A 23,721-nucleotide genomic window follows, 5' to 3' on the forward strand; every position below is an offset into this window, starting at 1 on the left:
AGTTAATAGTTGAAAATTATGCAAATACAACAAAGTAACCAAAATACAAATCTAAAATCATAGTGTAGCAACTAGCAACAATCCCAAAATCCATTCTAGAATTACAGACATGTACATAAAATTATTGTATTAGATGACTAGCATTGATGATAAGCGAAAACTAAAAGCATAATACCATTGAATAATATAATACACAATTCAAATTATGCTTGCGGGTTTGGGTACCCGTAACTGCGGGTTTGGGATACCCGATGCGGGTATCGGGTTACCCGTATAACTATACGGGTTGGGATTGGATAATACAATATTGAAGTTTTCGGGTACGGGTACCCGCAAAATCGGGTTTGGGTGTCCGTGGGTACCCGTTTTGAATGCTAATCACCTTGTACTAGACAACCTACTCAAAAAAACATGTGTATGGGTTATAAAATTAAAAATAGATTACAATTTTTTGATATTTTGGTATTGATCTATTCGATTTGAATTGATCTAAAAATTTAATAAAAATATAATCCGATTTCGATCAAAGATTTAAAAAATTCAATTTAAAATATATTCGGATCTGCCGATCCCTACTTATAAGATTGGATTTTACAAATCCAAAGCTAGTAACCTAAAACATTGGATTTTACAAATCCAAATATAGTCTTTTTTTTTTCCAGTTACATTAGATTATAAAAAGTCACGTGCCTGCCTTGAATATGTCGTGTGCGTACAGATTATCTGCTGAACTAACTGCATATCATCCATCTCCTATTGAAAAACCTAAAAAGAAAAAACTGGTAAATGATAAAGGCTAAAAAAAAGTAAAAGCAGCAAATTTCAATAAATTTTTATAACCGTAATATGTTAATTTTGCTTTGATCCTTCAGAAATTTACCACTTTGCGTTTCATTTTTCTCTATCTATCAATCTCGACTTCGATCTGTAACTATTACCTATCGATCGGAAATCACTTTTGCCAAAGCTGTAATGCAAATTTACGCGCAAAATTAGGTTTCTCTGGCTCCATTCTGTTGTTTTATGTTGATTTGTTTATGTGGTTTTGGCTCCAATTCTTGTCAATAATATAATTTTCTGCTTTTTTGCATAGTCAGATCGGAATCTGGTCGGAAAGCGGTCGGTTCTTCCTGTAACGGACCGGTATTCGGCCTTCACCGTATGTTTTTATATAATTTTATTGCTTAGTTTTTCTTTTTTTGTTATGTTACTTGTGTTTGTGTGTGATTTGGCTAAAAAGATTGTTTCTTGGCTGCTCATCCGCCTATGTGGTTTTTCGATTTTGTAGGCTTGAGTTGGATTTGATTGGGGATAGATTTCACTCTGTGGAGGATCTGTGCATATCTTTGGTATATCCTTTTGTACTAAAGATTTCTGAGTAGGTGAAGTGATGGCAGCTCCTGGAGGACCTAGGCCAGGGAATTTCCCCCCGAATTTTAACCCGAATTCCCTTGCTAATAATATGCAAAACCTACAAATTAATCAGCCTAATCAGCAGCAACCGAACAATGCTGGTGGTAGTGCCCCTAGACCTCCTCCGAATGCTACACCATTTGGTCAACAGGCTCCTGCTTTTGCTGGCAACAGACCAGGCCCACCTCCCCCTGGTGTATTTCCAAGGGGTCCGGTACCGCCCAATGCTCCTGCCCAAACTACCCTGCCTCCAAATATGGTTTCTTCTAGACCCACTGGTCCACCGCCTGGATCTCAGCCTCCTCCCTTTTCATCAAGACCGCCACCACCTGGGGCAATGCCATCATCCATTGGTAGACCTGTTGCTCCCACACCTTCTGCATCGGGTCCTCGTCCTGGATCATACCCGTCTTCCCCTCTGACATCAGCTCCCTCCACTCCATCTCATGCAAATGCTTCTGGCCCAGTTAGTAATGGACCGCCTACATTTGCACCAGGTATGACACAAAGTGGGTCATCATTCCCTCCTGCAATGGGTGGTATGGCGAGGCCTTCAGTTGGACCTCCGCAACCACCAGCTATGTTATCATCTAGGCCTTCTTCTCAGCCGCTGCAAATGCGCCCTACATTTGGTGGTCCACCTACTGCTGTATCATCTGCCTCTGGGCAACCTGCACCGCCATTTTCAGGCCCGCCACGGAATATGGTGCCTCCTATGGGTTCATCCCCATTTTCAGCACCAAATACAGGCATGCATCAATCTATGAATTCTCCTTATGGGATGCAGACATGGCCAGCACAGCCACAGCAGGTTAGTTTAATCATTTTGTACCACTCTTCTATGATTCTAGTATCATATTTTGAATACTTTTTATGCACTATCTATTATAATTCATTCTCCTGCTTTGATACATTATGATTGACTTGCAAATCATGGAAATATACACGGTTCTTGCCCACTTGAATTTAGCTAATGATAATTTTTTGTTTCTGATTTAAGTGCTACGTATCACTTACATGTGCAAATTTCTTCTACTATAGAAAAGAGGAAAAAAACCTGGCAGATTTTAAAGCAGATACTAAATTTTATCATTTTATGGAATTAAACTATTTACATTATATATGTGATGATAAAAAAACAGATTCTATTACTGAAGCAGCTTGAATAGTTTCGAGCGTATGATATTGAATAACAAAAACAATCAGCTCTGACAGCTTCTCTCAGAAAATGTAATATCTGGAGCTAGGTGATCCATGTCCTGTATATAATGGTGCAAGATTTCAATCAAAAGGTAGGATAACTAGAGTTTGAAATTGAAAGCATAAAGATTTAGGTTTTGCCTTTCTAGGAACTTTAAAATCATGAGCTTTGTGTTTGTCTTTCTAGGAACTTTGTTTAGTGTGTACTTTGCATCCAAGATTTGTCCAACAAGTTATGATTGAGGGTTATGTAAATTGACAACAAGCCATGACCATGGTTTAAATGACAAGTTGATCATAGTCATATGCATGTATTATTCATATTTTGAATTCTTCAATCCATGATAGTTTACTTTTATAGCCAGAGGAGTTGATGGTCCGAACCTGTTTAAATGCTAAATGAAGGCTTTGAGGGGCCTGTGCTGTTTAGATGTTACATAAATACTACTTTCTAAGGGTGTGTGGTTTTGGTGTGTACTTCCAGCTTGACAATGGTTAATTTAAAATCTGTAGTAGAGATGTTTTCCACTGTGCCTCTAGTAATATAAATTCCAAGTATGCTTTTGCATCCAACTCTTATCTCATTTGTGCCATTGACATACAGCAGTGTATTTGAAAAGTTATCATTGTTATCATTTGATGACCATTTTCCTAAGATTGTACTCTAATGAAATTTTGGGACAGCCTTTTGCTTCTACTTTTTTAATAGGAAACGATTATTCAAACTCTTGCTGAATTTCTCTTATTTTTATCAATAATTTATCAGCATAAAATCTATAAGAGTTGTGCATGTGTGTAATTCATATTTATGATGATTTTAGAGTGAAAACATAAAAAATTTTAAGAGAAAGGGACTTATAAAAAGTGAGGGAAGGAAGCTAAAGAAAACTACCTAGTATTGCAATTACCGCAATGACAGTATGCATAGCTCTCTTTTAATAATCTTTGCTTGCCCCTAAAGAGTTTAAGGAAGAGTACTTTGATTACTGACCTCCAACTTTAATTTCATCCCCTGTTTCTAGGCAATCCTTTAATTCATATTTTCTACTGATTATAAAGCTAATCGCATAGAAATTGTTTAACTGAAGTGGTATTTTATATATCACAGATCTAGGACTTGGTGCAATATCATTCTTCTTGCTTTTAGGGCATGTAATGTATCTAGTTTTATTTTTAGGGCTCTTGCTTGCAACCAAGGAATCCATACATTATATCTTGCAGTTTTAGGTTGTTTGAACTTCAAGATGTAATGTAATATGGTTCTTGTATAAACTGCACAGTTACTATGCTGTCTGTTTTTTGTGTTAATTTTGGGGCCAGCTTTATATTATTGTTAAGTTTGTTTGAAGAAAGAACTCACTCTTGGTTCAAGCTCCCTCCTTTATATGCCAGGTTAGAAGAATGTACTCCAACCATTTCTTGTTAATAGAGTCGTTTGTTTTCGGCATGGAGATTAAGAAAGAAATGCTTAGTGTGTTAAGTGGAGGGATAATAAAGTAGGAGAGAGAATAAAGAAGGAAAGAGAAAATGTGTTATTTTTTGCCAAAAATGGAAACGATTTTATTATCATGGAACATCCCAAAATGGAAAAATGAATCTATTAACGCGGAAGGAGTAATATTTTTTGGACTTGAAACCTGAATGGTCTTGCCACACACTGTAGAGTTAACTATTAGTATTATGACATAGATGATTTCACATTTAAACAAGCATTGAGGACGATGTTGCATATGAATTTGGACACATACATTGGACCACTTAATCAGCTACTTCATTTTACACTCTAAATCTATGCTAATGTCTAGGTGACTCCACCTCCTCCTATTCTTGGGTCTATGCAGCAGCCTCCACGGATGTTTGGACTGCCACCAGGTGGACAATCACTTCCAAATCAGTCTATGTCTCTGAACCAAACAGGGCAATCTAAAATTGATCCCAACCAGATTCCCCGTCTTTCTCAGAGTGGATCTGTAATTGTTCATGAGACCCGTCAAGGCAATCAGGCGAACCCTCCACCAGTAATGATATTCTTGCTTTGATTTAGTTTAATTCTTGTATATTTACTTAAAAGTATTTCCTTTCCACACTGTTAACCTGGCAAGACAAATGTTTAGACTTTATTAGTCCCCTTTTTACTCATCCATTTCTTCTTTGTGAAGCCTGCAACAAGTGACTATATAGTTAAAGACACTGGAAATTGCAGTCCACGCTACATGAGGTGTACTATCAATCAGGTTTAAGTATTTAAATGCATCATTGGCTGTTTGGAAGACTATCTATTTCCCATATTGTTTCAAACTACTTTTCTACCTTTTGTGTGTGACTTCCTCCTTAAGTTGGAACAGCTAATGAAAATGGTGTCTCCCTTTGTTATGTTAGGTTCCTTTAACTGTAGACCTTCTATCTACATCGGGAATGCAGCTGTCTCTTCTGGTCCAGCCTTTAGCTCTCCCACATCCATCTGAGGAGCCTATCCATGTAAGTGAAGTATTCTGTGGTAGCAAAATTTGGTCTCTTTTGTCAACTTGTTATTAAATGAAGAATTTGGTGTTACTCTAATCCTCGAGGAAAATTATACAGTTCTCTTGTAAAAGGAAATTCTAAGAAGCTGATATATGTTCCAACTATGTTTAAGTTGATCTGCAAAGTTTACATGTTTGACTATGATTTCCATGCTATACTTGGTATTTTTAGATTTGAGGGTTACATGACCTTTGTCAGGATAATTTTATAGGCGCTGAACTACTCTAATTTCTTGTTTTATTACTGCTAGGTTGTAGATTTTGGGGAAAGTGGTCCTGTTCGATGTTCACGTTGCAAAGGTTACATTAATCCTTTTGTGAAGTTTATTGATCAAGGAAGACGTTTCATTTGCAACCTATGTGGTGAGAAGTACTCTTTCTTATATTTTTTGGTGGTTGGTGACTTGTCAGTTTTTTTATAAGTTATACTAGCATAACTCTGTAAGTCAAATACAATGGGGTGGTCATTGTCTGTTTATTCATAGTCAGAAAAATATGGAAATAACTACTTAACTTGTGAATTATCTAAATATAATTGAGGCTGAGCAGATATATTGAGTTTTCCAAAAGCCAAAACCCTGACCTATAATTGCTTGAACCTAAGTTCTTTATTACATTGGTGGCGGGAGTATTTGCTATGTACATTGCTCGTCTCAACTCGAACGTTGGGTCACATGTATGCATGATAATAATATATTATTGCCAAGTATTTATGGGTTCTGGTGTTCTCTTCCTCTTTTGCTGTCTTTTACTTTATCATTGTTTTTGGGTTGTGGTGCAGGATTTACGGATGAAACTCCACGTGACTATCACTGCAACTTAGGTCCAGATGGTCGGCGTAGAGATGCTGATGAAAGGCCTGAACTATGTCGAGGAACAGTTGAATTTATTGCTTCTAAGGAGTATATGGTAAATGCCACGTATTTCCTAGATTTGGATCCAGCAAGTATTGAATTGGATGAAATTATTGTTTATTGCAAATCATGTGTAGGATTCTATAGCTAATTAGAACCAATCATTATGCTAGATGTCTTTTAAGTAGCACACTTGTAAATGCCATAAATGAGTATCCATTTTATGATTTGAACTTTCTAGGGCATAGTTTCCTATTTGAGGAATAAGGTATATAACTGTATTATTTGATAGAAGAAACATCAGTAGTTCTTCTACAAAGGATTGTGATAGTATTTTTTTTGTGTAAGCCAACTTTTCTTGAGACTCTGCCAACAACCTGATTATTGTAACAAGTACATCCATATGTAAAATCGTGTGCAAAGATTTAATTAGTGTTTATCATGTATGACACATGTGGGTAAAAGGGGGGGGGGACGCATTAGTTTCATAATATATTATATCTAATGAGAAATTAATCTGGGTCTATGATAAAATAATCCTCTGTTCAATCTATAATGGTGGCTTTATTTGCTCTTATTTTGTATTACAATAATGAAGCCTGAGAGTGTCACATATTTTACAATATTTTGTTGAGTTACTTTCGGCCTGTTATTGTGTAGGTCAACTGAGCTTCTGTTGCATTTATTTATCCATGACACAGAACTTCGTTATTCTATACTGTGTCTCACGTTTTGCTTATGTTATTTCAGGTGCGTGATCCAATGCCTGCTGTATTTTTCTTCTTAATTGATGTATCAATGAACGCTACACAAACTGGTGCAACTGCAGCGGCTTGCAGTGCCATCAAACAAGTGATAGCCGATCTTCCAGTAAGTTCATGCCTGTACTTCTCTTGTGATAACATTTTATTTGTTGGCCTTCATCTGGTCAATTATCAATTAAAGCCTCTAATTGTTTCTTGCTTTAATGAGGAACTTAGGGGGTGGGTGTATCAACAAAATCAGGAGATATTGAATTTGTAAGAGCTGTGAATGTAAAAGCATGATTGGTTTAACCACTTTTCTAGTGTTTAGGGGCTTTGTTCCAAAAATTAGTTTGGGGAAGGTGGAGTATAATTTTGAACCGAGTTAAGAGGACCACCTGAGGGTTCTTTGCTTATTATCAGAGAGAGAGAAATCAACGTGGATTGACTGTGTTTTCCATGCAGAAGGGTCCTCGAACAATGGTGGGTATTGCTACGTTTGATTCCACCATCCACTTTTACAACCTAAAACGAGCTTCGCAGCAGGTTGGTGGAAAAATTTATCTTTCTGGTGAATGAATAAACATTTTATCTGTTTCTTGAATGTTATTTACTCTCTTACTTGGCAATTTGGGTGTAAAATTATTATGTTCTGTGTTAGTCGTTTTTGTGTTTGTCTTCAACTTGAACATTTTAGGAGCCACATGTGGTAGTCACGTTGGCTTCAGTCAGTGCAGTGGATGCTTAGCATTAATTACTTCCTTTTTTGTTTCAGCCATTGATGCTAATTGTTCCTGATGTTCAAGATGTCTATACTCCACTGGAAAGTGACGTTATTGTTCAGTTTTCTGAGGTTAGTATCATTACTTTTCTAGATATATGTTCTTTGCATCATGTACACTCCCCCCCAACGACACCTAAAACCAGCAAAAATGTTAAAGCATAAAAAAACCTTATTTATGATCTGGAGAAAAATTACTGTTTTTTTTATTGCACAAAATTCCCAAATGATGGGATTTTTTCGGTGAATGCAGTGCTGTGAGCATTTAGAAATGCTGCTTGACAACATTCCTACAATGTTTGAGAGTAATAGAATTGCTGATTCAGCTCTTGGTGCTGCTGTGAAGGTATGGACACATGAAGTTTTTCTAAGTTTGTATTTTTTAACATATGTTGTTTGCTGTCATTTAGTTGTTGGCTATAATGAACAGGCGGATGGAAGTGATAAGTACATTATGTTTAATAATTATCACCTTGTATATGAAAACTCTGAATTGTACACAGACCTCATGATACTCGAATCTTATTGTCATATTTCTTACTCTAGGCTGCTTTCTTGGCAATGAAAAGCACTGGTGGCAAACTTTTAGTTTTCCAGTCAGGTAAGCTGACAAATATGACTGTATTAGTTTTTTGAGCATGTACACTCACTGCCTTAAACCTCTGCCGGTCATGCTAGTGTACTAAAATTTATTGTATTACAGTTTTGCCGTCAGCTGGTATCGGATCCCTTTCTGCGCGAGAGGCAGAAGGCAGAAGCAACATGTCAGCGGGAGAAAAGGTCTTAATGCTGCATATATTTGCATTGTCAGGACTGATATTATCATACTCCTAATTTTCTTAATGCCTTTTTTGATACTCATTTCCTTTTCCTGATGCCATCTATAATTTTCTTTCTCACGCTGCACCTGGTCCATTTGGGTGTAATAGTAGTATTTGGTTCCCTTCTCTTCTATGCAGCAACTTGATCGCTGGTTTTGGGTGCACTAACCACAATGTTAACAAATTAATCATGTATTTCCTTTGTATTTTATACTCCATATCTTAATACACGTCTAGTGCAATAGCTAGCTTTTTTCCCTTCAATTGTGATTATTTAAGTTTGGGGAGGTGGCCAGCTATTTGAGACTTTATGAATCATTTTGCAAGGCTGATGATGAGTATAGTATATTGGTACTGGTTGGTTGGTTATTATCAGGGTTAGGAAGTTATTTTTAGATTTAGAGTGTACTTGCGAGGTTCCCTTAAGAATTCTTCCAGCAAGTTGTCACTAACCTTAATAGTGTTCTTTTTTACCAAAACTAATGACATTGACTTCTCTAATATTTATATACTATTTCTACAGCCACAAACGCAGTTCAGTCTGTACAAGATTGGCAGTGCAAAAAAATAATAAAACAACTTATTTAAATAAAATAAAAACTAATCTCACTCCGTACCTTTGGTGGTTGATTCCTATGATAGTTCATTACCCAAGTGATAAAATTTCCATCTAATGCAATGATGCTTGCTTTCAGGAGGCTCATAAATTGCTTCAGCCTGCTGATAAGACTCTAAAAACTATGGCAATAGAATTCGCAGAGTACCAGGTGACATTAAAGTTTCTCATTTTGAGAACCCATGATACTGACAGTATCATCTTTTTGTTTAGAATCCTAGGCAGCTTATTCCCTCTTGTTTTCATTACTGTCAGGTCTGTGTTGACTTGTTTATTACATCGCAAATGTATGTGGATATTGCTTCTCTCTCTGTTATTCCAACGACAACTGGAGGCCAGGTAATTGAATAATGTTGTAGGAATCACAGGATTACTATGAGTGACCACTATATATTTGGCTGTGTTATATTTGTATCACCTTTGATTAATGGATTATCAGTCTCTTCGATGTTGATATGCATTATTCTTTAGGATGTTTATGTGTTATGTTAAAATCTGAATCTGTAATTTACTTCTTTAGGTATACTACTATTATCCTTTCTCTGCCCGCTCTGATCCTGCTAAGCTGTACAATGATCTTCGGTGGAACGTCACAAGGCCCCAAGGGTTTGAGGCAGTGATGCGTGTTAGATGTAGCCAGGTGTGGTTCTAGAAGTGCTGTTTTTGAGCTTTCTACTTTTGCAATAATATTTCTCTGCAAACAGCTCTTGAGTTGAAGGCTAGGTTATATTTTATTGTTTCCTGGATAGGGTATTCAAGTTCAAGAATATTCCGGAAATTTCTGTAAGCGCATACCAACTGATGTTGATCTACCTGCGGTATCTCTCCCTCTCTCTCTCTCTCACACACACACACAGGATATGTGCGCAAAAAATATTCTAAAGTATTGACGTAAATTTCACTATAGTTTATTTTTTTAACTTGTTCTGAAGTTCACCACAGTTTCTTGTTCTTTCAAGTCTATATCTGTCTTCCAGCTTTTTCTGTGCAAGCTTCATAGTGGTTACTTTTGTTTGTGCCGATGTTGTCACTTTATGTAATAGTGTAAATGCTGAATAAGTGGCTCCGTGGTTTATACTATGATGTTCTATAAACTCTTTCCTTTAAATCCATGAACATAACATGGATTGCTGCTACATATGGTGTCGCACTAATTTTTTCTTCTTATAAGAATCTTTATTATGAGACCTAGATTTATATTGCTGCTGCACATTTGGTTTCTTCATCAGATTTGTTTCAAGCTATTTATCTTCATTTTGCCAGATTGATTGTGACAAAACAATAATGGTCTCCCTGAAGCATGATGATAAACTACAGGAAGGCTTTGAGTGTGCTTTTCAGGTATTACTGCTGGAATTCCATCTAATTATATCATTTATCTCAGGCCTACAAATTATAATTTTTTTCATGGAAAAGTTTCTGTAGCTATGTTCATTTCTCTCTCTCTCTCTCTCTCTCTCTCTCTCTCTCTCTAATCCTTATTCATCCAATCACTTTGTATGATTATGCTGTCTAGTGTGCTCTTCTTTACACCACTGTATATGGACAAAGAAGAATCAGAGTTTCCACACTGTCCCTGCCTTGCACCAACATGCTCAGTAATCTATTCCGCTCTGCTGATCTAGACACCCAATTTGCATGTATCACAAAACAAGGTAATTTGGTATTATAGTTTTTCTGAGATGCTTTATTAAGTTTGTTTGATTTTATCTATATTGTATTACTTGGAGGCAGCTGCAATACTATCAAATCATTCCCTATACCCTATGCTATATCTTCTTTCTCCTTTCCTTCTGCAGTTATTCAAAATTGTTCTCTTCATGTAGATATATAGCATAAAATTTTCCCTGATTATTTTACTTCGTCATATCTTATGTGACAGCTGCTATTGAGATTCCTTCAGCTCATCTTGCACAAGTGAGGGATCAAGCTACCAATGTTTGCATCAACATTTTATACTCATACCGGAAGTTCTGTGCTACGGTGTCATCAGCCGGACAACTTATTCTGCCCGAGGCTCTTAAAATGTTGCCTCTCTATACACTAGGTACATTCTAAGTTTCTTTTTAACTATATGTTATGTAATTTCTCTTGCTAGAGACATATAACCCATGCTCCAAGTAAATTCGTGAACACTTCATGTGATTCAGACCCCCCAAGTTCCTGGTTACACATTTTTTTTTTTTGCATTTAATGGTTTAAAAACTATGTGGAAACGTGTTTTAATGAACACATGATCTGTATTCATCTACATGAATTATGCAAGTATATACAGAGGTAAAATTATTCCAGGAAAGTAAATCAAAGTAATAAAGCCAAAACAAACTATCATAAGTATGTAGTATATGTAATACAAAATCTAACAATGGTAGTTATCCGTTCGTCGAATCCCCTAATATTTTGAAGTAAAGAATTAATCTTCTCTCAAATGCAGTTATTCATTTAATTGCATATGGAGTTTTGGATGCTGTGTAGTTTTTCACACAATTGCATTGGAGAGTTAGTTGCGTTAAATTGTCAAAAAAACTAGAAATGAGAGGATACTCTCAGAATGAAATGCCATTTTTGATAAATGAAGACCTCTCTTAGGATCCCTGAAAAACAATTCTTAATACAGGGTAAAATGGCACAACATAACTTCTTCTGGCATGTGATTGAATTTTACACGTGTCCAATGAGTGCTGCCTTTAAACTCTTTTTCTGAATTATACACAGCATGTGTATCTTATTTGAGTGGTTAAAGTCTTCTTTTCGATAGTTTCATATTTGTTTTAACGATCTGTCATGCCTTTTTCAGCTTTACTCAAATCCACTGGATTATGGCCTGATGGAAGAATTGATGATAGGTCTGTCTGGATTAATTATGTCTCACCATTACCTACTCCTTTGGTGATCCCATTGGTGTACCCTAGAATGATAGCACTTCACGACCTTAATGAGAAGGTACGAAGATTTTGTGACATATTTATCTTTATTGGTTTTGTTTTATGTATTTCCTCTGTCATTTTTCATGCTGATTTCTCAGGAGTTAGATGATTCCATTATTCCTGTTCCGATTCCACTTTCCAGTGAGCACATTGCTGCCGAAGGAATATATCTTCTCGAGAATGGAGTGGATTGTTTGATTTATTTGGGTGAAAATGTTCAGCCAAATATTTTGCAACAGATGTTCGGCATTTCTTCACTTGAAGATATTCCTAATCAGGTACTGCCATATGAATCTGGGTGCACAGTGTCTCTAGTTTTTTGGAATTTCTGTATTTTGAAAATGTGATGAAAGTCATATACTACATAAGTTTTCACACATTCATTTGTTTGAATAGCTTTTACTCGTAGATCTTTCAATTTTTAGGATTCACTATAGATGTTCCCCTTTTCTCATACTTGTCGCTGTTAATCACCGAGCTCATCATCTTTTCTACTGCCAATAAGGAAAAAATAGGTTCAACGGTAGTACAGTAACTAGTTATGCTTAAATCTTCTATTCGGAAAGAAGGGAGAGTACTTATGGCCTTTTCTTTTCTTCAGTTCATTTTGCAGCAATATGATAATCCCTTGTCAAAGAAGCTGAACGACATTGTAAATGAGATAAGGCGCCAACGATGTTCTTACCTACGGTAAAAACAAGTTTTCGTTGTTGGTCTACCAGTTCATATAATATTTTTATTACTTTTTGCATACTTCTTAACTTTTCTCCTCTCTTTCTTGTTCTGCAGCTTGAGACTGTGCAAAAAGGGGGATCCATCAGGTTAGCTCCTCGCAGATTCACATTCACCTTAGCTTAAGTCTCTTTCACAACCTATGCTCCAAACCATCTGAGTTCCTTCCAAAGACCCTGAAATTCCATGAGAAAGAAGGGATTTACCATTATGGGGAAATTAGTGGAGTCAAGAAAATATAATTTAGATTAATAATAAAAGTATAGGATGTTCTGCTACTAGAAGAGAGGATCTTGGGATCTATTGGAGTGTCTAGTAATTAGTGAATCAGTCTTATTTTCTTTCCCTAGTAATGGTATAGAGGCGTTGGTGCTAAATAACGATAGTAGTTTAAACGTACTGTTTATGTTGTTACTAGCAGGACTTCGCATGTTGCTGTTTAGTTTTACATCCTCTCGTCCTTTTTAATGATTCATTTTTCTTTGCAGGGATGACGTTCTTCTCGTACCTGATTGAAGACAAGACGGCTAATGGGTTGTCATACGTCGAGTATCTAATACACATTCACCGACAGATTCAGAGTAAAATGGCTTGATCAGCTACTGGCAAAAGTTTTGACACCTAAGAGAAGAACACATGAGATGAATCTTGATGTTTGCTGCGACACTGGGAGATCTCGACAAATACATCTTTCCTTTTCGAGTGAGGTTTGGAGGTTATAATTTTGTTTAGACAATCATTACATTTGATGGGTTTCTTGATAGAGAAAAGATATAGAAATAAACTAAAAAAAAAGGAGTTGGTTTCAGGTTTTTGGATATATTCCTATCTATAATCTTTTGCTGCATTGTCTTTTGAGATGTAAAACACATAATGTTGTATAATTATTTAGATTAGTGGTCTTTGTTGATCCAACTTGTTGTAAGGTACACAATTGATGAAAGTAGGACACTTCTAACTCATCAAAATATTCATGGAGTTGTGTGATTTTTGTATTTAGTCGTTTGTATTTAGAAATATTTTATTGCACTTACATTAAACCATGAAAGATGATAATTAATTAATTTTACATGTGGTGGCGTTAAGTTATGCAAGATTTCTTAAGGATTGTTTGGTGCAATTTTTCTGGAAATCCAATCTAAATAGACATTTTGTCGTGCTTGAACAAACTATCTTAGATTTTAGTCATGTGAGATGTGACCCCCTACCCTAAGTAACAAACATCTAATAGGATAAACGAATAGTAGTATTTTTAGTGAGAAAAGGTATTTCATTTCTTATGATAAATCACTGGCTTTAATATATCCTTAAGTGAAGAACATATTATACATATGAAAAAATACCAATAATATGAATTTATTAGTTAAAGCCTATCAAGAGGTTCAGTCTAGGTCAATAATCTTTGTATGATCTGGATCTAACATTATCATACAAAATGTATTATCATAGCATATAAAAGCATAATTAATGATAACGTGCTTCATTGCAATAAGATATTCATCAAATTAAATTTTAGAGAATATACTGCCACATAAATGTGGGTTGAAACTTGATACGGCCTTGAGATGGGCCGAGTGAAAAGCGAAATGGCCCAAAGCCCAATAGCTGCACAAGGCGGTGTTTGTACCTACCTTCTGCGTAGTTTCTTATTTCGATTTCCACCATTTTTACTTGCGCTGCGCTGTTTTGGGCGGCACGCATCTAACCCTATATATATATCCTTCTTCTGCAAATTTCAATTCCGATCAATTCATCCTAAATCTTTCCATTAATCGGCTTCACCACTTACAAAGACCATCCTCGCATCGGAGAATTACATTTCCATCGGATTGGATTGTGGTTTCCATTTATCTGTTGTCTCTTCAGGTCAGTTGCGATTTCCCAGATGTTTTTCTGCGTTTCTTGATTCGGATTTTGCTTTACGAATTGGTGCTTTTAATCACAAAATTCATTTCCATGGCTTGCGATTCGTATTGATTGTTTCTTGTTGCGGTATTCGTTTTTTTTATCTTGTTGGAATTATTTCTGATTTTTTCTATGCGATTTCGCTTTGTAGTTATCCGAGCTTGGGTGGATAGTAGTCTGGCATCTCTTGATCAGAACATGAGCTCGGAGCAAAACAGCCGGAGGGAGAACAATAATTATCGGCCTAGAAACAACAATTCTTCTCGGAACAACCGTCGTGAGTGGGTCCCTCGGGGCTCTGCGCCTGTTGTTGCCTCCGTGGAAGTTCCACCAGCTACTGCTGATAGTGCTGGCCAGAATGAGAGTGGAAATGGTGGGGCGTTGGTCGATAGGCCCGTCCATCCTATTGTTCCGAACCGGAATAGGGTCCATGGTGCATCAAGAGGAAACCCTGGCCACCGGCATGTTGTTCAGAGGGAGAAAGAGAAGGTGGAGAGGAAGCATTTCAGGGACGACAATGGTAGGATGATGAAGGGGGTTAACATACCCCAACTGGTGCAGGAAATCCAGGATAAGCTTTCCAAGGGATCTGTTGAGTGCATGATCTGTTATGACATGGTTCGAAGGTCTGCACCCGTATGGTCGTGCTCTAGCTGCTACTCTATTTTTCACCTGAATTGCATAAAGAAATGGGCAAGAGCTCCTACTTCTGTTGATTTGTTGGCTGAGAAAAATCAGGGTACCAATTGGCGTTGCCCTGGATGCCAATCAGTGCTGCTTATGTCGGCTAAGGAGATTCGATACATCTGCTTTTGTGGCAAGAGACCAGATCCACCTTCAGATTTATATTTGACTCCACATTCTTGTGGAGAGCCTTGCAGTAAACCACTGGAAAGGGAGCTTCCTGGTAGTGGCCTGAGTGATGAGGATATATGTCCTCATGTTTGTGTTCTGCAGTGCCATCCTGGGCCTTGCCCTCCTTGTAAGGCCTTTGCTCCTCCCCGTAGGTGCCCTTGTGGGAAGCAAGTTATCACCACGAGATGCTCCGATCGGAAGTCTGTTCTCACTTGTAGGAAGAGATGTGAAAAGCTTCTTGACTGTGGTCGGCATTGCTGCGAAAGAGTCTGTCATGTGGGGCCATGTGATCCTTGCCAGGTCCTTGTTAATGCTTCTTGTTTCTGTAGGAAAAAGGTTGAGGTTCTTCTTTGTGGAGATATGGCTGTCAAGGGAGAAATTAATGACCAAGATGGTTTATTCTCATGCAACTTATCTTGTGAGAATAAATTGAATTGTGGAAACCATGTTTGCCTAGAAGTTTGTCATCCAGGTCCATGTGGGGAATGTGAGCTGCTGCCAGGAAAGATTATGGCATGCTGCTGTGGTAAGACTAGCTTAAATGAGGAAAGACAGAGTTGTTTGGATCCAATTCCAACTTGTACGAAGAATTGTGGCAAGACCCTGCCTTGCAAGCTGCATAACTGTCAGAGTGTGTGCCATTCAGGGCCGTGTCCTCCCTGTAATGTTCTTGTTACCCAAAAATGTCGGTGTGGGTCGACCTCTCGAGCTGTACAGTGCTACAGAACTGCTCCAAGTGCTGAAAAATTCACTTGTGATAGACCTTGTGGCCAGAAGAAAAGCTGTGGCAGGCATCGATGCAGTGAGCGTTGCTGTCCTCTCTCTAACTCCTTGAATTCTTCCGTGGTTGATGGAAACCCACATTTGTGCACAATGCCATGTGAGAAGAAGCTACGGTGTGGTCAGCATTCTTGTATATCACTGTGTCACAGTGGTCATTGTCCTCCTTGCCTGGAGACAATTTTCACCGACTTGGCTTGTGCTTGTGGTCAAACTTCTATTCCTCCCCCATTGCCTTGTGGTACACCTCCACCTTCATGTCAGTACCCCTGCTCAGTTCCTCAGCCTTGTGGCCATCCATCTTCACACAGCTGCCATTTTGGAGACTGTCCACCTTGCACAGTTCCTATCCCCAAGGAATGTGTGGGTGGACATGTTGTTCTTCGCAGTATCCCTTGTGGATCAAAAGATATTAGATGCAATAAACTATGTGGAAAGACGAGGCAGTGTGGTTTACATGCTTGCTCCAGAACTTGTCATCCAGCCCCATGTGATTCTTCTGCTGCATCAAGTACGAGCTTGAGAACATCTTGTAGGCAAACATGTGGTGCTCCGAGGAGAGATTGTAGGCATACTTGCACAGCTATGTGTCACCCTGCCACTCCATGTCCTGATGTAAGATGCGAATTTCCCGTCACAATCTCTTGCTCCTGTGGCCGAGTAAATGCAACAGTTCCTTGTGATGCTGGTGGCAGTAGTGGAGGATATAGTGCTGATACAGTTCTTGAAGCTTCTATAATACAAAAGTTGCCAGCAGCTCTACAACCTGTTGAAGAAAATGGCGAGAAAATTCCACTTGGTTCGAGGAAGCTAATGTGTGATGATGAATGCGCAAAAGTGGAGCGCAAAAAGGTTCTTGCTGATGCTTTTGGTGTTACTGCCCCGACCTTGGATGCACTTCACTTTGGTGATGCTGCATCTGTTTCTGAAGTGCTTTCTGACCTCCTGAGGCGTGATCCTAAGTGGGTCTTGTCCGTAGAAGAGAGATGCAGGTACCTGGTCCTTGGTAGGGGCAGGGGTGGGTTAAATGCTATTAAAGTCCATGTGTTCTCTGTGATGACCAAGGAAAAAAGAGATGCAGTGAGGCTGGTTGCAGAAAGGTGGAAACTTTCTGTCAATGCAGCTGGATGGGAGCCAAAGAGATTTGTCATTGTTCATGTCACGCCGAAGTCAAAAGCCCCAGCTCGTATGCTTGGTGTTAAGTCATGCAATCCTGGTAACATGTTGCAACCGCCGATATTTGATCCCCTGGTGGACATGGATCCCCGGCTTGTTGTGGCTTTATTTGATTTACCTAGGGAAGCTGATGTCAGTGCACTGGTATTGAGGTTCGGTGGGGAATGTGAATTGGTTTGGTTGAACGATAAGAATGCATTAGCTGTCTTCAGTGATCCAGGGAGAGCAGCAACTGCTATGAGGAGATTGGATCAGGGGTCTGTGTATTACGGTGCTGTTGCAGTTCCTCAGAATGGGGGGGCGTCAGTAATGACTTCAGGCGCTGGGGCGTGGGGATCTTCCGCGGCTTCCAAAGATGCTGCATCTGGAGCAGCCCTGAAAGAGAACCCTTGGAAGAAGGTTGTCCTGCAGGACTCTGAGCACAAGGAAAGCTCGCGGGGAGGAGCTGAGGAGTGGTCTGCTAATGCAGCTGATCCCAAATTGCATCACTGGAAAGATAAGGAAGCTCCAACTGCTTCTTCAAGCAACCGCTGGAGTGTCCTGCAATCGGGAAGCAGTTCAAAATCATCCGATGCTTCTACAAAAACGGAGAATCGTCAGAAACAGCCAGAAACTCCTCTGAACTTGTCATCTTCTACGGGAGAGGAGTCTAGCTTGAATGCAGCAGCATTGCAGCCAGAAGGCATGAGCAACAGTGGGTCTGGTGATGTGGTGGACGATTGGGAGAATGCCTATGATTGAGTGAGCATGGCGTGTGAACATCGAGTAATGCATTTAGAGTGCTTATATGGGAGATGGAAGTAAGTATATCTTTTGGTAGCAGGAGGTTCAGCATTTTGAATTCTCCCCTCAAATTCATCCTTATTGTTGGTTGTCTTGTTTATTAGTTACCATTACCCAATCGTCTAGGCTAAATTGCATGCCCTGCCTATATAGACATTTTCGCAGGCAATTTTAGTGCTGGCTTGTGATTTTCTTGAAAAAAAAATATGATAATGAAAAGGTTCATTTCTTTTGAACAATCTCTCCCTGTGGATCCTCATTCACGTTTTTCTTGACCAAGTTGGTACGAGTTGGATAATATTATACTACTCCCTCCGTCCCGCCACTTGTTTTGTAAAAATAATAATAAATAGTTTTAGTGGAGAAATGGTAAAATAAGAAAGAATAGTATAGTGAAGATTCTTTTCTACATTATTATTTCTCTTACTTTACCATTTCTCTGCTTAAATTATTTATTATATCATTTTTACAAAACGAGTGTTAAAAAGTAACTGGGACTGCTAAAGCGGGACGGAGTGAATATCTTTTTTATGTTATTTCTGCTATTTAACTATGCTATGATTCTTGTTTAACTATAGCTGATAATTGTGATTCCTTCAAGATAATATTTTGTGTATTGCTCATATTAATCTTTAATAGGACTGGCATTTATATTTCAATCGTATGGTAAAAAAATGATTTAAACTGTCCTCAAATCATATAGAATATGGGATGCGATTTGCTATTTCTGTCATATTTTGATGAAAAAGAAAATGTGTAGGTTTACGCAAACACGAGACAGTAGATGAATAAATTGTTGAAGCAACTCGTCTCCACACAAATCGGCCTGTGGGTCACCCATTCACATGGCAATAAAAATTGATTTATTTGTCTGTCACATTCCGAAGGTGAACACTATATATGGTATGCCAAAAAATCATGTGTACACCATGATTTTTCAACCATAGACAAAATATCTTATATCTCAAATCAATCTAATGTCTTATTTCATCAATACATATCAAACTTATACACATGTGATAATCATAATGAATTGGCGAACATGCATCACTATTGAGATCCATACACTACAATATAGCACGGAATATCTTTATTAGAATTTATATGTTGTATTTATATTTATCTTTATTAGCATTTATATGTTTACCAATTTCCAGAACACATAAATGTTATCCAATTAATATTCGCTTTAAAGCCACTTGACAAAATTATTTTATTAATTTGATACATATTATTGTTAAAAATAATGTAATTTTGGTTTTTCCGGACCGTGAAGCAAATTTAGGAAGGAAGAAACACAAACATAATACTACAATACAATAAAATAAACCAAAATAGTTATAGTTACAGGACATGTTTCAGTTCCACAAGTCAATCAATCCACCAAGACATAAAACTTCAACTCTGGATCCGAAACATAATCTATTTTTGTTTTTTGTCTGAATTTGATTGCAAACCTTTGATATAACTACTTAATATTATTCTACTCTTCGTCCGACCTTAGAGTTTCGCTGCCTCCTACACAAAAATACAACTCATCATTTGTTTTCTGGTGTATATCAAATGAAAAAAATAATGCATCTAATCTAATTAATAATAATCTCATAGCCTCAAATCAATAAGCCTTTGTCAGATCAAGATACTTCTAGATCGTATGGACACATAAAAAACCAAAGAAAATAAACTAAAAAAGGTGCAAACTAAATGGAAGTATATGATACAAATCCTAAAACTAACCTGCAAAAAGACGATGTATGTATATATGTATGCATGTATGAAAAGATAAAATGAGTGTAAATTGGAATAAAATAATCTTACTGGAGGAAGGAGTGTCAAGTAGAAGGTCATCAAGTTGAGAATACATTATATTAATGAATTCCATAGATTCTTGTTGAGGTTCCTCCATTTCTTCTTTTAGCTTCTTTAGAGTCACACAATATGCCTCCTGCGCCACGTTTTTATTTTATAAAAAAAATACTATAATTCAAAACACTTATCATAGACGTATAGCTAAGGACAAAAGGATATATATAAACAACCTAGTAGTACTTAACTACACATATATTAGAAATTCATGAAAATTGTGATACCATAAACTTGTCCAACTCTGATCGATCAGCTGTGAATAAGTTGGCATGCTGGTTTGGAAGTGCAGCACTTGGATTATTTATTTCATTATTCTCCATTTTACCTAAACATAGCTGGAAAAAAATGAAAATTAAATCTAAATATAGATATATCCATATATAGTAGGAAATTCTTTGGATAAGCAAAAACCCTTAATTAGAAGTAGGGAGAGAGAGAGAGAGAGACCTTCAAGCAGTTGAGGTGAGATTCAACCATGAGGCTAAACAAAGAGTGGCATGCAATTTCTCTCTTTAGCAAAGACAGATTCTCATCATCTCCATTTATAGTAATCTTTGAGTTCTGCACCCTTTCTTCACCACCTTGTTTTCTTTCCATTTATAACTTCCACAACTCCCAACTATGGAAACCTTTTACTTACCATACATATATATAGTCTATAGATAGCTAAATAGATTTGTTCATAATTATAATTACTACTCCTATATAAATAAAAAGTGATTTGGTTTAATAAAAAGATGATTTGGAAGGGAGTATTGAATGAGTGATGAATGCATTGAGTTATTATATCAGTCAGAAGAAGACAGAGAGAGTGGAGTTGAGTGAGCTTTTTGCCTCACCATTAACACTATTGAAATTGAAAGATACATTTCATAGGTTTCTTGGAGACTTCAAAATCCCCATTTTCTTTCTCCCTCTCACTTCTTTTTTTTAACTGTTCTCTTTGGACTCTTCTCTTCTCTCTCTACTTTCATGGCCCCCCAAAAAAATTATTTCAGAATTGCTACTGTGCTTACACATGGGCATTTTCCTTATTTTAATTCCTCATTTTTTAAATACTACTACTACATTTGGTAAATGTATAGTAATATAATTTGTCCATTTCGAGTTACTATCTTTTAAGAATGATCATATGCATGTTGTGCCTTTATTAATTATTATTTCAATATATGGTTCTAACGCTGCATTGCGGATGAGTAAATATTTATTTCATTTATTGTTATTACAAATTCACAAAAAATATTCTTCTACCCATTAGCTAAATGAATATCGATGTGAGAAAAATATTTGGTTAATTTGGTAAATTTCAGGAATCACTATATTTAATACTACTCCCTCCGTCTCATAATAAATGTCACACTTTCCTTTTTAGTTTGTCCCACAAAAGATGTCACATTTTTTTAGAAAAAACTCTCTCTCGTATTTCCACCTTGTACACAAAATAATACAATCTCCTAAAATCTCGTGCTATTAGGTTATTTCTCAAGTATATCATCTATTATGGGACATGAGAGTATTATATATAGTGTGTAGTTTTCATATTTTGAGTTCTTTATCCAAGAATAAATGAAAATATTTTAAATGCATACAAATACAGGTGTATGTAAATAATGACAAAAATATATCGTACCATAAGATTCCCCACAAAAAAAACTTGGTTGAATGTGTCAACTTTCTGCAACTCATTTCATGAAATGTCATAGTTGTTTATTACAATGGAATACAAAGATTATTTATGAGCGCAATCTAAAGAAAAACTACAAAAACAATTTGCAACATTGTGTTTATATAACAGTAACTCAACGAAGAAGAGAATTAGAATTTCGAACACAAGTTGAATGGGCTGCTTATAATTAAATATTTATAGTCACATAGATTTTAGTTATATAAAACTTTATAAACGAAATAAAATTGTGTCACTGTCAGCCTTATACCTTTATTCCTTTTTTTGAGGGAAGTGCATAGCTCTCTATCTTACTCATTTCCATATTAACCCTAAATTTACACTATAATGCATACAACTTGAAAAGATCTTCACTAAAAGTAGGCATCTTGCAATATAGAATACAGAATTTCAAGTTTTCAACATATATATGTGGTGAAATAAGATTATAATTAAACCTAATGACTGAAGATAAGTCCACAGTGCTGCAGATCTGAGTCACAAACGTACATAAACCGTTATCAATACATAATGTTTAAGATCGATGCATGTGCATTTTTCTACTAGTGTTATTAGACAAGAACCTAAATGAAGTAATCAAAATGTTGATTGTGGATTTCCTGTACAGACAAGTTGTTGTCCAAATGAAGCATTTAACTTTCAGTGAAACGTATCTGATTCTTTCACAATGCCATCTCCACTCCAGTCTTTATCAGATTCTTAATTACCTTTCTTTCTTCTATGGCTTCTTGCTAGAATAAAATTGATTTTGCGTTTTGGAACCACATAAATTATTCTTGATTATCTTAATTATTGTTAAAAGCTTAATTTGCTGCACAACAAACCATAAAATAGACAAAAATAACACGCGGAAAATAGTGAAACAGATCACATTAGGTTGTCTATTTAATAGGGATTAAATAGACAACCTAATGGGCTCCAAGGCCCAACAGAAAAATCCCGACAATCCGGCCCATCAATGGGGAAAGGATCACAAAAGATTAAACTCTCACAGGAGTTGTCTGAATACTGTAAGGCATCGTGAAGAGAATATAACAAAGAAAATCACTAAACGGCCTTTATTCATGATAAATTAATGGACCCAGTTCTGTGTGATGCCTAGTAAGATACACAAATTTATTAATCGGTGGTGTTACATCATTATAAGATAATTAAAAAGCTCGAATAAAGTCTCCAAATAAATTGAGATGCCAAGGATTATAAGTCACAATGAGCCAATAAATGTACGGTGAACTTGATAAAATCGCTGAAATATCGCAACTTTATTGACAAAGTAGCGAAGGTGTATACAAATCAATAAACATTTCTTATCCAGATTTATCTTAATATGATTCTCCTCCCATTATATATAATTTAGTACTGTAATTAATTTTGTTTGGCTGTAACAATTAACAAAGGTAACTTTAGTTTTTTCCTATCAGGGACTTCCGTCTAATTTATCATAACTCAATTTTTTAAATATAAAATTTGACTCATTGACTTGTGAAAATTGAAAGTTATAAAAGTAAAGTACATTGAAAAATTTAATGTTAAATTTGAATTCATAAATACTAATGAATTTAGGTCAGTTATGTCTTGAAGGTTGGGCAAAATAAGAAAGAAAAAGTTGAGAATGACTTAAAATGTGATTAATAATTTTCTAAACACCCGTGGTGATATTCTTTCAAGGTTAGACACCTAAAAGCTAAAACACAATTTTAGGGACCTAACTTTTATTAACTTCTCATAGTATAGTTTGTTTTTATCATATAATGTCAGAAATGAGAAGCAGCTTCCCGAATCCGGATAGCCATGGTGCGTGTGTGCATTTGACTCATTAATAGTATGTGTGTGTGTGTGTGTGTGTGTGTGTGTTATGTCAAAGAAGAAATGTAAAATTGAGAAACTCGTGACACCAAAAAATGTCTCTTCAGATCCCGTTTCAATTTTCTACACAATTCAGTAATGGAGTAATGGTTACCATTTAATGTTATTTAATTTATGGAGTAGTTAATATTACTAGGATTAGTAAATCCAAAGTTGTAAGGTATTTTTTTACTTCAAGGATACCATGCACGTCAACG

General features: G+C 36.6%; 3 protein-coding genes across 5 annotated transcripts; 2 read left to right on the forward strand and 1 right to left on the reverse strand.

Moving 5' to 3' along the window:
• The first annotated feature begins 752 nt into the window (after positions 1 to 752).
• Positions 753 to 13,608, forward strand: LOC121751516 (protein transport protein Sec24-like At4g32640). 3 transcript variants are annotated; one of them, XM_042146264.1, is made up of 26 exons: positions 755 to 996; positions 1,098 to 1,159; positions 1,289 to 2,224; positions 4,419 to 4,631; positions 4,773 to 4,847; positions 4,993 to 5,091; positions 5,387 to 5,498; positions 5,917 to 6,044; positions 6,740 to 6,859; positions 7,201 to 7,278; positions 7,508 to 7,585; positions 7,767 to 7,859; positions 8,060 to 8,114; positions 8,217 to 8,293; positions 9,030 to 9,101; positions 9,206 to 9,289; positions 9,471 to 9,590; positions 9,700 to 9,768; positions 10,214 to 10,291; positions 10,467 to 10,605; positions 10,833 to 10,997; positions 11,748 to 11,893; positions 11,976 to 12,155; positions 12,479 to 12,567; positions 12,667 to 12,698; positions 13,098 to 13,608. In XM_042146264.1, exons 3-26 carry the CDS (start codon positions 1,391 to 1,393, stop codon positions 13,202 to 13,204), a joined length of 3,243 nt encoding a protein of 1,080 aa, XP_042002198.1. In that variant the 5' UTR covers positions 755 to 996; positions 1,098 to 1,159; positions 1,289 to 1,390; the 3' UTR covers positions 13,205 to 13,608. The 3 variants fall into 3 exon arrangements, with proteins under 3 accessions (XP_042002199.1, XP_042002198.1, XP_042002196.1); XM_042146262.1 differs by having other exon boundaries at positions 756 to 996; positions 7,198 to 7,278; XM_042146265.1 differs by lacking the exons at positions 12,479 to 12,567; positions 12,667 to 12,698; positions 13,098 to 13,608 and having other exon boundaries at positions 753 to 996; positions 7,198 to 7,278; positions 12,020 to 12,155.
• A 671-nt stretch (positions 13,609 to 14,279) lies between these two features.
• On the forward strand, positions 14,280 to 18,347 carry LOC121751948 (NF-X1-type zinc finger protein NFXL1-like). Its single transcript, XM_042146784.1, has 2 exons — positions 14,280 to 14,475; positions 14,666 to 18,347. The coding sequence occupies exon 2, from the start codon at positions 14,713 to 14,715 to the stop codon at positions 18,064 to 18,066; it is 3,354 nt and encodes a 1,117-aa protein (XP_042002718.1). The 5' UTR covers positions 14,280 to 14,475; positions 14,666 to 14,712; the 3' UTR covers positions 18,067 to 18,347.
• A 1,041-nt stretch (positions 18,348 to 19,388) lies between these two features.
• Positions 19,389 to 20,825, reverse strand: LOC121751369 (homeobox protein knotted-1-like 6). Its single transcript, XM_042146100.1, has 4 exons — positions 20,422 to 20,825; positions 20,199 to 20,309; positions 19,927 to 20,053; positions 19,389 to 19,626 (listed from the first exon to the last, which is right to left on the reverse strand). Exons 1-4 carry the CDS (start codon positions 20,569 to 20,571, stop codon positions 19,592 to 19,594), a joined length of 423 nt encoding a protein of 140 aa, XP_042002034.1. The 5' UTR covers positions 20,572 to 20,825; the 3' UTR covers positions 19,389 to 19,591.
• Between the last annotated feature and the right edge of the window lie 2,896 nt (positions 20,826 to 23,721).

This window comes from Salvia splendens, chromosome 10, assembly GCF_004379255.2.
Source record: "Salvia splendens isolate huo1 chromosome 10, SspV2, whole genome shotgun sequence".
Taxonomy (NCBI): domain Eukaryota; kingdom Viridiplantae; phylum Streptophyta; class Magnoliopsida; order Lamiales; family Lamiaceae; genus Salvia; species Salvia splendens.